Here is a 17,103-nt window from a genome sequence, read left to right as displayed (position 1 = left end):
GATACATAGAGATGATATAGTTGTAGAATAGATACATAGAGATGAGATACATTGAGATGAGATACATAGAGATGAGATACATAGAGATGAGATAGTTGTAGATGAGATAGTTGTAGAATAGATACATAGAGATGTGATACATAGAGATGAGATAGTTGTAGATGAGATACATTGAGATGAGATACATAGAGATGAGATACATAGAGATGAGATACATAGAGATGAGATACATAGAGATGAGATACATAGAGATGAGATACATAGAGATGAGATACATAGAGATGAGATACATAGAGATGAGATACATAGAGATGAGATACATAGAGATGAGATACATAGAGATGTGATAGTTGTAGATGAGATACATTGAGATGAGATAGTTGTAGATGAGATACATAGAGATGAGATACATAGAGATGAGATAGTTGTAGAATAGATACATAGAGATGAGATACATTGAGATGAGATACATAGAGATGAGATACATAGAGATGAGATACATAGAGATGAGATACATAGAGATGAGATACATTGAGATGAGATACATAGAGATGAGATACATAGAGATGAGATACATAGAGATGAGATACATAGAGATGAGATAGTTGTAGATGAGATACATAGAGATGAGATAGTTGTAGAATAGATACATAGAGATGAGATACATTGAGATGAGATACATAGAGATGAGATACATAGAGATGAGATACATAGAGATGAGATACATTGAGATGAGATACATAGAGATGAGATACATAGAGATGAGATACATAGAGATGAGATACATAGAGATGAGATACATAGAGATGAGATAGTTGTAGATGAGATACATTGAGATGAGATACATAGAGATGAGATACATAGAGATTAGATAGTTGTAGATGAGATACATTGAGATGAGATACATAGAGATGAGATACATAGAGATGAGATACATAGAGATGAGATACATAGAGATGTAGATAGTTGTAGATGAGATACATTGAGATGAGACACAGAGATGTAGATAGTTGTAGATGAGATACATAGAGATGAGATACATAGAGATGAGATACATAGAGATGAGATACATAGAGATGAGATAGTTGTAGATGAGATACATAGAGATGAGATAGTTGTAGATGAGATACATAGAGATGAGATACATAGAGATGAGATACATAGAGATGAGATACATAGAGATGTAGATAGTTGTAGATGAGATACATAGAGATGAGATACATAGAGATGAGATACATAGAGATGAGATACATAGAGATGAGATAGTTGTAGATGAGATACATAGAGATGAGATAGTTGTAGATGAGATACATTGAGATGAGATACATAGAGATGAGATACATAGAGATGAGATACATAGAGATGAGATACATAGAGATGAGATACATAGAGATGAGATAGTTGTAGATGAGATACATAGAGATGAGATAGTTGTAGATGAGATACATAGAGATGAGATACATAGAGATGAGATACATAGAGATGAGATACATAGAGATGTAGATAGTTGTAGATGAGATACATAGAGATGAGATACATAGAGATGAGATACATAGAGATGAGATACATAGAGATGTAGATAGTTGTAGATGAGATACATAGAGATGAGATAGTTGTAGAATAGATACATAGAGATGAGATACATTGAGATGAGATACATAGAGATGAGATACATAGAGATGATATAGTTGTAGAATAGATACATAGAGATGAGATACATTGAGATGAGATACATAGAGATGAGATACATAGAGATGAGATACATAGAGATGAGATACATAGAGATGAGATACATAGAGATGAGATACATTGAGATGAGACACAGAGATGTAGATAGTTGTAGATGAGATACATAGAGATGAGATACATAGAGATGAGATAGTTGTAGATGAGATACATAGAGATGAGATAGTTGTAGATGAGATACATAGAGATGAGATAGTTGTAGATGAGATACATAGAGATGAGATAGTTGTAGATGAGATACATAGAGATGAGATACATAGAGATGAGATAGTTGTAGATGAGATACATTGAGATGAGATACATAGAGATGAGATACATAGAGATGATATAGTTGTAGAATAGATACATAGAGATGAGATACATTGAGATGAGATACATAGAGATGAGATACATAGAGATGAGATAGTTGTAGAATAGATACATAGAGATGTGATACATAGAGATGAGATAGTTGTAGATGAGATACATTGAGATGAGATAGTTGTAGATGAGATACATAGAGCTGAGATACATAGAGATGAGATACATAGAGATGAGATACATAGAGATGAGATAGTTGTAGATGAGATACATAGAGATGAGATAGTTGTAGATGAGATACATAGAGATGAGATACATAGAGATGTGATACATAGAGATGAGATAGTTGTAGATGAGATACATAGAGATGAGATACATAGAGATGAGATAGTTGTAGATGAGATACATAGAGATGAGATAGTTGTAGATGAGATACATAGAGATGAGATAGTTGTAGATGAGATACATAGAGATGAGATACATTGAGATGAGATAGTTGTAGAATAGATACATAGAGATGAGATACATTGAGATGGGATACATAGAGATGAGATACATAGAGATGAGATACATTGAGATGAGATACATAGAGATGAGATAGTTGTAGATGAGATACATAGAGATGAGATAGTTGTAGATGAGATACATAGAGATGAGATACATAGAGATGAGATAGTTGTAGATGAGATACATAGAGATGAGATACATAGAGATGAGATAGTTGTAGATGAGATACATAGAGATGAGATAGTTGTAGATGAGATACATAGAGATGAGATACATAGAGATGAGATAGTTGTAGATGAGATATATAGAGATGAGATACATAGAGATGAGATAGTTGTAGATGAGATACATAGAGCTGAGATACATAGAGATGAGATAGTTGTAGATGAAATACATAGAGATGAGATAGTTGTAGAATAGATACATAGAGATGAGATACATTGAGATGGGATACATAGAGATGAGATACATAGAGATGAGATACATTGAGATGAGATACATAGAGATGAGATAGTTGTAGATGAGATACATAGAGATGAGATAGTTGTAGATGAGATACATAGAGATGAGATACATAGAGATGAGATAGTTGTAGATGAGATACATAGAGATGAGATAGTTGTAGATGAGATACATAGAGATGAGATACATAGAGATGAGATACATTGAGATGAGATAGTTGTAGATGAGATACATAGAGATGAGATAGTTGTAGATGAGATACATAGAGATGAGATACATAGAGATGAGATACATTGAGATGAGATAGTTGTAGATGAGATACATTGAGATGAGATACATAGAGATGAGATACATAGAGATGAGATACATAGAGATGAGATACATAGAGATGTAGATAGTTGTAGATGAGATACATAGAGATGAGATAGTTGTAGAATAGATACATAGAGATGAGATACATTGAGATGAGATACATAGAGATGAGATACATAGAGATGAGATAGTTGTAGATGAGATAGTTGTAGATGAGATAGTTGTAGAATAGATACATAGAGATGTGATACATAGAGATGAGATAGTTGTAGATGAGATATATAGAGATGAGATAGTTGTAGATGAGATAGTTGTAGATGAGATACATAGAGATGAGATAGTTGTAGATGAGATACATAGAGATGTAGATCGTTGTAGATGAGATACATAGAGATGAGATACATAGAGATGAGATACATAGAGATGAGATACATAGAGATGAGATAGTTGTAGATGAGATACATAGAGATGAGATAGTTGTAGAATAGATACATAGAGATGAGATAGTTGTAGATGAGATACATAGAGATGAGATACATAGAGATGAGATAGTTGTAGATGAGATACATAGAGATGAGATAGTTGTAGATGAGATACATAGAGATGAGATACATAGAGATGAGATAGTTGTAGATGAGATACATAGAGATGAGATAGTTGTAGATGAGATACATAGAGATGAGATAGTTGTAGAATAGATACATAGAGATGTAGATCGTTGTAGATGAGATACATAGAGATTAGATAGTTGTAGATGAGATACATAGAGATGAGATAGTTGTAGATGAGATACATAGAGATGAGATAGTTGTAGATGAGATACATAGAGATGAGATACATAGAGATGAGATAGTTGTAGAATAGATACATAGAGATGAGATAGTTGTAGAATAGATACATAGAGATGAGAAAAATTGAGATGAGATAGTTGTAGAATAGATACATAGAGATGAGATAGTTGTAGAATAGATACATAGAGATGAGATACATAGAGATGAGATACATAGAGATGAGATACATAGAGATGAGATACATAGAGATGAGATAGTTATAGATGAGATAGTTGTAGAATAGATACATAGAGATGAGATACATAGAGATGAGATAGTTGTAGATGAGATACATAGAGATGAGATACATAGAGATGAGATATATAGAGATGATATAGTTGTAGAATAGATACATAGAGATGAGATACATAGAGATGAGATACATAGAGATGAGATAGTTGTAGATGAGATACATAGAGATGTAGATCGTTGTAGATGAGATACATAGAGATGAGATACATAGAGATGAGATACATAGAGATGAGATAGTTGTAGATGAGATACATAGAGATGAGATACATAGAGATGTGATACATAGAGATGAGATAGTTATAGATGAGATATATAGAGATGAGATAGTTGTAGATGAGATACATAGAGATGAGATAGTTGTAGATGAGATACATTGAGATGAGATAGTTGTAGAATAGATACATAGAGATGAGATACATAGAGGTGAGATAGTTGTAGATGAGATACATAGAGATGAGATACATAGAGATGAGATACATAGAGATGAGATAGTTGTAGATGAGATAGTTGTAGAATAGATACATAGAGATGAGATACATAGAGATGAGATACATAGAGATGAGATAGTTGTAGATGAGATACATAGAGATGAGATACATAGAGATGAGATAGTTGTAGATGAGATACATAGAGATGAGATAGTTGTAGATGAGATACATAGAGATGAGATAGTTGTAGAATAGATACATAGAGATGAGATAGTTGTAGATGAGATACATAGAGATGAGATACATAGAGATGAGATAGTTGTAGATGAGATACATAGAGATGAGATACATTGAGATGAGATAGTTGTAGATGAGATACATTGAGATGAGATACATAGAGATGAGATAGTTGTAGAATAGATACATAGAGATGTAGATCGTTGTAGATGAGATACATAGAGGTGAGATACATAGAGATGAGATACATAGAGATGAGATACATAGAGATGAGATAGTTATAGATGAGATACATAGAGATGAGATAGTTGTAGATGAGATACATAGAGATGAGATACATAGAGATGAGATATATAGAGATGATATAGTTGTAGAATAGATACATAGAGATGAGATACATAGAGATGTAGATAGTTGTAGATGAGATACATAGAGATGAGATACATAGAGATGAGATATATAGAGATGATATAGTTGTAGATGAGATACATAGAGATGAGATACATAGAGATGAGATAGTTATAGATGAGATACATAGAGATGAGATAGTTGTAGATGAGATACATAGAGATGAGATACATAGAGATGAGATAGTTGTAGATGAGATACATAGAGATGTAGATCGTTGTAGATGAGATACATAGAGATGAGATACAGAGATGAGATACATAGAGATGAGATAGTTGTAGATGAGATACATAGAGATGAGATACATAGAGATGTAGATCGTTGTAGATGAGATACATAGAGATGAGATACATAGAGATGAGATACATAGAGATGAGATAGTTATAGATGAGATATATAGAGATGAGATAGTTATAGATGAGATACATAGAGATGAGATAGTTGTAGATGAGATACATAGAGATGAGATACATAGAGATGAGATACATAGAGATGAGATAGTTGTAGATGAGATACATAGAGATGAGATACATTGAGATGAGATACATAGAGATGAGATACATAGAGATGAGATACATAGAGATGAGATACATAGAGATGAGATAGTTATAGATGAGATACATAGAGATGAGATACATTGAGATGAGATACATAGAGATGAGATACATAGAGATGAGATAGTTGTAGATGAGATACATAGAGATGAGATGCATAGAGATGAGATACATAGAGATGAGATGCATAGAGATGAGATACATAGAGATGAGATAGTTGTAGATGCCTTTTTCTTATTTTTGGGGATATCCGACGTAAGAGAGTAAATTTGTTCTTATACTTTTTGTAATTGGCAGAATTCAGTGCGGAGGGATTTGTGAGAAACATTGTATACAACTTTTAACTGAGTATTTTTTGAGACCGGTTGTAAACCAAGGTTTCCTGGACCTTCTGCTGCTCTCCTACGTGGTTTAACGTAGGGAAAATAATAATGGTGAAATACACAATTGAAAGATGTGAGGAAAAGTCTGGTAAGCAGGCTCTACATCAGCCTGATTATAAACATGTTCCCATGAAATATCCCCAATCAACATTTTAAAGCGCTCACAATTACTTTAGTTAAATATTCTACATTTAATGCTACTAATCATTCCCATCTGTTGATTTCCAGCTGCCAAAGAGAAGTGGAAGGTTGGAAAGTGGTCAGAAATGCCTACCTGCATTAGCCACATTACTCAAAGAATTAGTAAAAATATTATCAATAAGGGTGTCAGATGAACATCAGTCAGGAGGATAGATGAGGGGACACAGACAGATGGAGTATAACAGATTCAGTCTGGGGGAGGATAGATGAGGGGACACAGACAGATGGAGTATAACTGATTCAGTCTGGGGGAGGATAGATGAGGGGACACAGACAGATGGAGTATAACTGATTCAGTCTGGGGGAGGATAGATGAGGGGACACAGACAGATGGAGTATAACTGATTCAGTCTGTGGGCTGATAGATGAGGGGACACAGACAGATGGAGTATAACTGATTCAGTCTGGGGGAGGATAGATGAGGGGACACAGACAGATGGAGTATAACTGATTCAGTCTGTGGGCTGATAGATGAGGGGACACAGACAGATGGAGTATAACTGATTCAGTCTGTGGGAGGATAGATGAGGGGACACAGACAGATGGAGACAGATGGAGTATAACAGATTCAGTCTGTGGGCTGATAGATGAGGGGACACAGACAGATGGAGACAGATGGAATATAACAGATTCAGTCTGTGGGCTGATAGATGAGGGGACACAGACAGATGGAGACAGATGGAGTATAACTGATTCAGTCTGTGGGCTGATAGATGAGGGGACACAGACAGATGGAGTATAACAGATTCAGTCTGGGGGAGGATAGATGAGGGGACACAGACAGATGGAGTATAACTGATTCACTCTGTGGTCTGATAGATGAGGGGACACAGACAGATGGAGTATAACTGATTCAGTCTGGGGGAGGAAGATGAGGGGACACAGACAGATGGAGACAGATGGAGTATAACTGATTCAGTCTGGGGGAGGATAGATGAGGGGACACAGACAGATGGAGTATAACTGATTCAGTCTGTGGGCTGATAGATGAGGGGACACAGACAGATGGAGTATAACTGATTCAGTCTGGGGGAGGAAGATGAGGGGACACAGACAGATGGAGACAGATGGAGTATAACTGATTCAGTCTGGGGGAGGATAGATGAGGGGACACAGACAGATGGAGTATAACGGATTCAGTCTGGGGGAGGATAGATGAGGGGACACAGACAGATGGAGTATAACTGATTCAGTCTGTGGGCTGATAGATGAGGGGACACAGACAGATGGAGACAGATGGACTATAACAGATTCAGTCTGTGGGCTGATAGATGAGGGGACACAGACAGATGGAGTATAACAGATTCAGTCTGGGGGAGGATAGATGAGGGGACACAGACAGATGGAGTATAACTGATTCAGTCTGGGGGAGGATAGATGAGGGGACACAGACAGATGGAGACAGATGGAGTATAACAGATTCAGTCTGGGGGAGGATAGATGAGGGGACACAGACAGATGGAGTATAACGGATTCAGTCTGGGGGAGGATAGATGAGGGGACACAGACAGATGGAGTATAACGGATTCAGTCTGGGGGAGGATAGATGAGGGGACACAGACAGATGGAGACAGATGGAGTATAACAGATTCAGTCTGGGGAGGATAGATGAGGGGACACAGACAGATGGAGTATAACGGATTCAGTCTGGGGGAGGATAGATGAGGGGACACAGACAGATGGAGTATAACGGATTCAGTCTGGGGGAGGATAGATGAGGGGACACAGACAGATGGAGACAGATGGAGTATAACAGATTCAGTCTGGGGGAGGATAGATGAGGGGACACAGACAGATGGAGTATAACGGATTCAGAAAGTCAGATGTCAGTGACATCAGGTTCGAGAGAAACACCGTTTTTTTGTTGCGTATGGAACATTTATGGGATTTTTTATTTCCTCTCATGAAACATGTTTCGTTTATATTTTTGTGCGGTACAGTAACCGTCAAATGGAAGTAAACGTGGAGTCATGAGATGATATGGTGTGTGTGGTCCTCACACTACGACTCGGAAAACAGTTTTTAAAGGCTACAGATGAAATAAGTGATGATGAACTTCCCAGGGTGAGGAAAAGGCACGGAGATCTTCATGCTCCCTTCCAATAACTATCTAGGGTCTTATTCTGGTGAACTGATGACTTGACTGAGACCTTTCACATTACCACAGCAACAACACTGACTAGCTGAACTATTTCCACGTGAGGGGAACCTGGGCCTTAAGCAGCACAGCCATGAGACAACCATAAAGTACTGTTCTGTAATGGACAGCCAGGGTGTGTGTTACATCCTGTGTGTGTGTGTGTGTGTGTGTGTGTGTGTGTGTGTGTGTGTGTGTCTTTCATTTCTTTGAGCTCCATGAGGAAGTGTTCCTGTGTGTGTGTGTGTGTGTGTGTGTGTGTGTGTGTATCTTACATCTCCTTGAGCTCCATGAGGAAGTGTTCCTGTGTGTGTGTGTGTGTTTGTGTATCTTACATCTCCTTGAGCTCCATGATGAAGCGTTCAGTAAAGCTCTTGATCTGGTCGATGTAGAAGTTGGGAGGTTTGGCCCTCAGAGCAACACTCTCAGACGTGTCCAGCACAAAGAACAGGTCCACCGGACACTCTGAACACACACACACACACACACACACGGGAAACATGAACATATGACATATCTGTATACACATAGAACAGAAACAGTAGACAGTGTATTCAGACCCCTTCCTTTTTTTCCATATTTGGTTGCATTACAGACTTATTCTAAAATGGATTCAATAAATGTTTTTGCTCATCAATCTACACACAATACCCCATAATGACATCACAATACCCCATAATGACATCACAATACCCCATAGTGACATCACAATACCCCATAATGACATCACAATACCCCATAATGACAAAGAGAAAACAGGTTTTTAGACATTCTTGCAAATAAAAATAAAAACAGAAATACCTTATTTACATAAGTATTCAGACCCTTTGCTATGAGACTTCAAATTGAGCTCAGGTGCATCCTGTTTCCATTGATCATCCATGAGATGTTTCTACAACTTGATTGGAGGTGAATTCAATTGATTGGACATGATTTGGAAAGGCACACACCTGTCTATAAAAGGTCCCACACTTGACAGTGCATATCAGAGCAAAAACCAAGCCATGAGGTCAAAGGAATTGTCCATATAGCTCTGAGACAGGATTGTGTCGAGGCACAGATCTGGGGAAGGGCACCAAAACATTTCTGCAGCATTGAAGGTCCCCAAAAACACAGGGGCCTCCATCATCCTTAAATGGAAGAAGTTTGGAACCACCAAGACTCTTCCTAGAGCTGGACGTCTGGCCAAACCGAGCAATTGGGGAGAAGGACCTTGGTCAGAGAGGTGACGAAGAACAATGGTTCCAGAGTTCCTCTGTAGAGATGGGAGAACCTTGCAGAAGTACAACCATATCTGCAGCACTCCACCAATCAGGGATTTATAGTAGTGGCCAGACAGAAGCCACTCCTCAGTAAAAGGCACGTGACAGCCTGCTTGGAGTTTGCCCTAAAGGACCCTCAGACCATGAGAAAGAAGATTATCTGGTCTGGTGAAACCAAGGTTGAAGTCTTTGGCCTGAACGCCAATTATCACGTCTGGTGGAAACCTTTATAGAACCAATTAAATCAATCACAGTGTGATGTCATAGTCATGTTTTATACTCTAGAACCAATTAAATCAATCACAGTGTGATGTCATAGTCATGTTTTATACTCTAGAACCAATTAAATCAATCACAGTGTGATGTCATAGTCATGTTCCCTCTAAGATGCGCGCGGGCGCCTCGGACTGCAGAAGAAATATCAGCTAGTGCAGAGAAGCACGAGATTGAGCTTCCCCCTTAGTTAACACTATCAACGTTTCGCTCTACTGTGGGGATTGGAATCGAATCATCGCAATATTATCCACTTTCAATGTAACATACCGAAACAAAACGAACTATGCAAGACTTAGTATGCAAAAATGGCGCTGGAAGAAATGGCTGCAGTTTTAAAGGGCGTCCAACCAATTGTACTATTATGTGGGGTTTTTTCGCGTTATTTGTAACCTATTTTGTACATAATGTTTCTGCAACCTACGGCAAAAAAAAGAGCTTCTGGACAGCGATCACTCACCTCGGATTAGACAAAGATTTTTCTTAAATTAGCAAGAAGCACAAGACATTCTCCAAACACCCGACAGGGCCATCATCCCCATTCTTTGCTAGAGGAGGCGACGCAGGTACAGAGGACAAAGACCCGGAGAAGGCGAGTGGGAAAGCTGCCATTACCGTCAATACTACTCGCCAACGTGCAATCATTGGACAATAAACTAGACGAGGTACGATCAAGAATATCCTACCAACGGGACATCAAAAACTGTAGTATCCTATATTTCACGGAATCGTGGCTGAATGACGGCATGGATATTCAGCTAGCGGGATACACGCTGCACCGGCAGGATAGAACAGCACACTCCGGTAAGACGAGGGGGGGCGGTCTGTGCATATTTGTAAATAACAGCTGGTGCACGAAATCTAAGGCCGTCTCTAGATTTTGCTCACCTGAAGAAGAGTATATTGTCATAAACTGCAGGCCACACTACCTGCCTAGAGAGTTTTCAGCTATACTTTTCGTGGCTGTTTATTTACCACCACAGACAGATGCTGGCACTAAGACCGCACTCAGTCAGCTGTATAAGGAAATAAGCCAACAGGAAACCACTCACCCAGAGGCGGCGCTCCTAGTGGCCGGAGACTTTAATGCAGTGAAACTTAAATCAGTTCTACCAAATTCCTATCAACATGTTAAATGTGCAACCAGAGGGAAATAATTCTCGATCACCTGTACTCCACACACAGAGACACGAACAAAGCTCTCCCTCGCCCTCCATTTGGTAAATCCCACCACAACTCTATCCTCCCGATGGAGGAGTATCAATAAGTGCATTGAGGAATACACCACATCAGTCACTGGCTTTATCAATAAGTACATCGAGGATGTCATCCCCACAGTGACTGTACGTACATACCCCAACCAGAAGCCATGGATTACAGGCAATATTCGCACTGAGCTAAAGGGTAGAGCTGCCGCTTTCAAGGTGCAGGACTCAATCACGGAAGCTTACAAGAAATCCTGCTATGCCCTCCGACAAACCATCAAACAGGCAAAGCGTCAATACAGGGCTAAGATTGAATCCTACTATACCTTCTCCAACACTGGTCGGATGTGGCAGGGCTTGCAAACCATTACAGACTACAAAGGGAAGCACAGCTGCGAGCTGCCCAGTGACACGAGTCTACCAGAGGAGCTAAATCACTTCTATGCTCGCTTCGAGGCAAGCAACACTGAGGCATGCATGAGAGCATCAGCTGTTCCGGACGACTCTGTGATCACACTCTCCGTAGCTGACGTGAGTAAGACCTTTCAACAGGTCAACATTCACAAGGCCAGACGGATTACCTGGACGTGTGCTCCAGGCATGTGCTGACCAACTGGCAGGTGTCTTCACTGACATTTTCAACATGTCCCTGATTGAGTCTGTAATACCAACATGTTTCAAGCAGACCACCGTAGTCCCTGTGCCCAAGAACACAAAGGCAACCTGCCTAAATGACTACAGACCCGTAGCACTCACATCCATAGCCATGAAGTGCTTTGAAAGGTTGGTAATGGCTCACATCAACATCATTATCCCAGAAACCCTAGACCCACTCCAATTTGCATACCGCCCAAACAGATCCACAGATGATGCAATCTCTAATGCACTCCACACTGCCCTTTCCCACCTGGACAAAAGGAACACTTATGTGAGAATGATATTCATTGACTACAGCTCAGCGTTCAACACCATAGTACCCTCAAAACGTATCACTAAGATAAGGAACATGGGACTAAACACCTCCCTCTGCAACTGGATCTTTTAAATGTTTTTATTTCACCTTTATTTAACCAGGTAGGCTAGTTGAGAACAAGTTCTCATTTACAACTGTGACCTGGCCAAGATAAAGCACAGCAGTTCGACACAGACAACAACACAGTTACACACGGAATAAACAAAACATACAGTCAATAATACAGTAGAACAAAAGAAAACAAAAAGTCTATATACAGTGAGTGCAAATGAGGTAAGTTAAGGAAATAAATATGCCATGGTTGTGAAGTAATTACAATATAGCAATTAAACACTGGAATGGTAGATCGGCAGAAGATGAATGTGCAGGTAGAGATACTGGGGTGCAAAAGGAACAAGATAAATAAATACCAGTATGGGGATGAGGTAGGTAGATAGATGGGCTGTTTACAGGCTAAGTTCAGGTGCAGTGATCTGTAGACTGCTCTGACAGCTGGTGCTTAAAGCTAGTGAGGGAGATGTGAGTCTCCAGCTTCAGAGATTTTTGCAATTCGTTCCAGTCATGGGCAGCAGAGAACTAGAAGGAAAGACGACCAAAGGAGGAATTGGATCCTGGACTTCCTGGCGCGCCGCCCCCATGGGGTGAGGGTAGGTAGCAACATATCTGCCACACTGATTCTCAACACTGGAGCTCCCTAGGGGTGCGTGCTCAGTCCCCTCCTGTACTCCCTGTTCACCCACGACTGCATAGCCAGGCATGACTCCAACACCATCATTAAGTTTGCAGACGACACAACAGTGGTAGGCCTAATCACCGACAATGACGACCTACCTATTGTTCAACTTATACCTTTTTTTGCACTACTGGTTAGAGCCTATAAGTAAGCATTTCACTGTAAGGTCTACAGCTGTTGTATTTGACGCAGGTGAGAATTAAACTTGGATTTGATTTCAGTTGAACTGTGCAAGAAATGTTGTTGTAGGCAGAGCACATTGGAATACTGCATTGACAGGCATGACTCAAGCCTGTACTCTACACAGACTGGTGCGCCATAACCAATCAGAGCTGCAATAGACCTATATGCAAATAGCCATTGCCATATATGGATCTTTTCCATTCACTTAGAACTGGACTGTGTTAACAGCATGAGCGGTCGTGAGTAGATGTGCTTGTTTGAGATCAAAGCGAGAGATGCATGTAGCCACCTGTTGTTCATATTCTTTGCTAGTTAGTGAGTTATTATCCCAGTTATAGCAAATGTATACTCAACAATTGTGGAGTGGTTGCTTCCTACAAGAGCACTAAATCTGTACATTTCATCTCTAAGGTAAAGAGCTTTTTCTGTCTTAAAGGGGCAGTGTTGTATTCTGAGACGGTCTTGAACAAGCTAATAGGCATCCTTTTAGGATTCTCTGTAATAATGGTATCGGAATAATAATGACGTTTATTTTGTTAACTGTTTCCTTTTTTTCATCAAACAACACAAAAACATTTTCAGTCACGTCTTCGTCACTTAAAGTGGGTACAGCCTCAATGATCACAGTAAACCACTGTTATAACTGTCACTTAGCGGGTACAGCCTCAGTGATCACAGTAAACCACTGTTATAACTGTCACTTAGCGGGTACAGCCTCAGTGATCACAGTAAACCACTGTTAAAACTGTCACTTAGCGGGTACAGCCTCAGTGATCACAGTAAACCACTGTTATAACAGTCACTTAGCGGGTACAGCCTCAGTGATCACAGTAAACCACTGTCACTTAGTGGGTACAGCCTCAGTGATCACAGTAAACCACTGTTAAAACTGTCACTTAGCGGGTACAGCCTCAGTGATCACAGTAAACCACTGATAAAACTGTAACTTAAAGCGGGTACAGCCTCAGTGATCACAGTAAACCACTGTTAAAACTGTCACTTAGCGGGTACAGCCTCAGTGATCACAGTAAACCACTGTTATAACTGTAACTTAAAGCGGGTACAGCCTCAGTGATCACAGTAAACCACTGTTAAATCTGTAACTTAAAGCGGGTACAGCCTCAGTGATCACAGTAAACCACTGTTATAACTGTAACTTAGCGGGTACAGCCTCAGTGATCACAGTAAACCACTGTTATAACTGTAACTTAGCGGGTACAGCCTCAGTGATCACAGTAAACCACTGTTATAACTGTAACTTAGCGGGTACAGCCTCAGTGATCACAGTAAACCACTGTTAAAACTGTAACTTAGCGGGTACAGCCTCAGTGATCACAGTAAACCACTGTTAAAACTGTAACTTAGCGGGTACAGCCTCAGTGATCACAGTAAACCACTGTTATAACTGTAACTTAGCGGGTACAGCCTCAGTGATCACAGTAAACCACTGTTATAACTGTAACTTAGCGGGTACAGCCTCAGTGATCACAGTAAACCACTGTTATAACTGTAACTTAGCGGGTACAGCCTCAGTGATCACAGTAAACCACTGTTATAACTGTCACTTAGTGGGTACAGCCTCAGTGATCACAGTAAACCACTGTTATAACTGTCACTTAGTGGGTACAGCCTCAGTGATCACAGTAAACCACTGTCACTTAGCGGGTACAGCCTCAGTGAACATTGATCATAGGCAAGTCCTACATGTTAAATCTTCATTGACTTTCCTGTGGTTTCCATTTCAATTCAAAAAGCCACATTGATTGATTGGTTGAAAGATTGAATGATTAGCAATTAAGTGGCCCCTAACACTGCTCTATAGCCAGTTTCAATCCCCAGACACCCTAGTGGTAGGTTAGGACGTGGGGAAGGTTAGCTGATCCTAGATCTGTGCATAGGACAACTCCCTCTCTGAGCATCTGCAGCTGTGATAGCTAGGTAGACTGTAGCCTACCTACAGCAGGACCAACGAACAGACCAGCTAGTTTATGCCAGGCATTAGCTATGATTTTAGCATCGTATGTCTTACTAGACCTGCTTTAGCTCTGACATAGGCTATAGCTAACTTTCATCTAAACATCTGGCCAAGACACAGATATCCCGTTTTCTCTCTCTGTGGCTTTTAACTTGTTTCTCAACCCCAAAGAGCTTGCTTGGGTCCGTCTTAATGACATAGCATACACAGACAGATAATACTGGTCAACCCGGAACATAAGTCTGTTTAAAAAAAAATTATCTATTAACATTAACTTTATAAACTCACCCCAGAACTTGGGTCTGTCGGTCTGCTGTGCGAGCGCCACGGCAAACATCGCACCGACGCACAGAACGGAGAGAACTCCACGAGCCTCCATGGCTGTTTATTCGGTTAACACTAAACTTTCAAACCCAAATCACCCCAAACCGTCTCCAACCCGAACCTCCGAACTGAACTTCAGAAGATGGATGAAACCGGAGCTCTGTCAATGTTCTAATTCCGTTAGTCGGTTACAACCTCCGAGCCAACCCGGGAGCGCGCATAGGACGGAACGCCTTGAGAAGAGGAGGAGTGGAATTCACGGATAAATAATCTGAAGATTTCTGTTGAATTCTGAAAACTGTAACTAGCCAGTAAAACTGCCCATCTTCCTAAGAAACACACTATTCTTACAGGAACCATGGGACCTTGCTATGTATTAGTGAGATCTTCTCCTGTTGTTCTGTCTATGGGGCCTCATGGGGTAAACATCTGGAAAAAGTCAAGTTCAACTCTAGTATTCTGTGTTCTTTGATTCCTTAGTTACAGATTAAACATGATTCCTACATGATACCTTAGTTACAGATTAAACATGATTCCTACATGATTCCTTAGTTACAGATGAAACATGATTCCTTAGTTACAGATGAAACATGATTCCTACATGATTCCTTAGTTACAGATGAAACATGATTCCTACATGATACCTTAGTTACAGATGAAACATGATTCCTACATGTAGTCAACATCACACACACTGCTTAAGTGTTAAGACTCACTAAACAGAGAACATCCCTGGTCATCCCTACTGCCTCTGATCTGGAGGACTCACTAAACAGAGAACATCCCTGGTCATCCCTACTGCCTCTGATCTGGAGGACTCTCTAAACAGAGAACATCCCTGGTCATCCCTACTGCCTCTGATCTGGTGGACTCACTAAACAGAGAACATCCCTGGTCAACCCTACTGCCTCTAATCTGGAGGACTCACTAAACAGAGAACATCCCTGTGTTGTAGTGTTGTAGTGTCTGAGTGTTGTAGTGTTGTAGTGTCTGAGTGTTGTAGTGTTATAGTGTCTGAGTGTTGTAGTGTTGTAGTGTCTGAGTGTTGTAGTGTTGTAGTGTCTGAGTGTTGTAGTGTTATAGTGTCTGAGTGTTGTAGTGTTGTAGTGTCTGAGTGTTGTAGTGTTGTAGTGTCTGAGTGTTGTAGTGTTGTAGTGTCTGAGTGTTGTAGTGTCTGAGTGTTGTAGTGTTGTAGTGTCTGAGTGTTGTAGTGTCTGAGTGTTGTAATGTTGTAGTGTTGTAGTGTCTGAGTGTTGTAGTGTCTGAGTGTTGTAGTGTTGTTGTGTTGTAGTGTCTGAGTGTTGTAGTGTCTGAGTGTTGTAGTGTTGTAGTGTCTGAGTGTTGTAGTGTTGTCGTGTTGTAGTGTCTGAGTGTTGTCGTGTTGTAGTGTCTGAGTGTTGTCGTGTTGTAGTGTCTGA

The 17,103-nt window shown here is 40.0% G+C and overlaps 1 protein-coding gene across 1 annotated transcript in view; it reads right to left on the bottom strand.

Annotated features, from left to right (window-relative positions):
* Positions 1-15,920, bottom strand: part of LOC115124385 (collagen alpha-1(VI) chain-like) — a 115,968-nt gene extending 100,048 nt beyond the window's left edge. The window contains exons 1-2 of the mRNA XM_065013855.1: positions 15,650-15,920; positions 9,093-9,222 (exon numbers count right to left, since the gene is read on the bottom strand). Coding sequence (XP_064869927.1) covers positions 9,093-9,222; positions 15,650-15,740 — 221 coding nt within the window. The 5' untranslated portion in view covers positions 15,741-15,920. The remainder of the gene's footprint in view (positions 1-9,092; positions 9,223-15,649) is intronic.
* Positions 15,921-17,103: the final 1,183 nt, after the last annotated feature.

Source organism: Oncorhynchus nerka, linkage group LG9b, assembly GCF_034236695.1.
Source record: "Oncorhynchus nerka isolate Pitt River linkage group LG9b, Oner_Uvic_2.0, whole genome shotgun sequence".
In the NCBI taxonomy this organism is placed as follows: domain Eukaryota; kingdom Metazoa; phylum Chordata; class Actinopteri; order Salmoniformes; family Salmonidae; genus Oncorhynchus; species Oncorhynchus nerka.
Note: the sequence above shows the minus strand (reverse complement) of the source record. Positions and strands in the feature narration are given on the sequence as shown.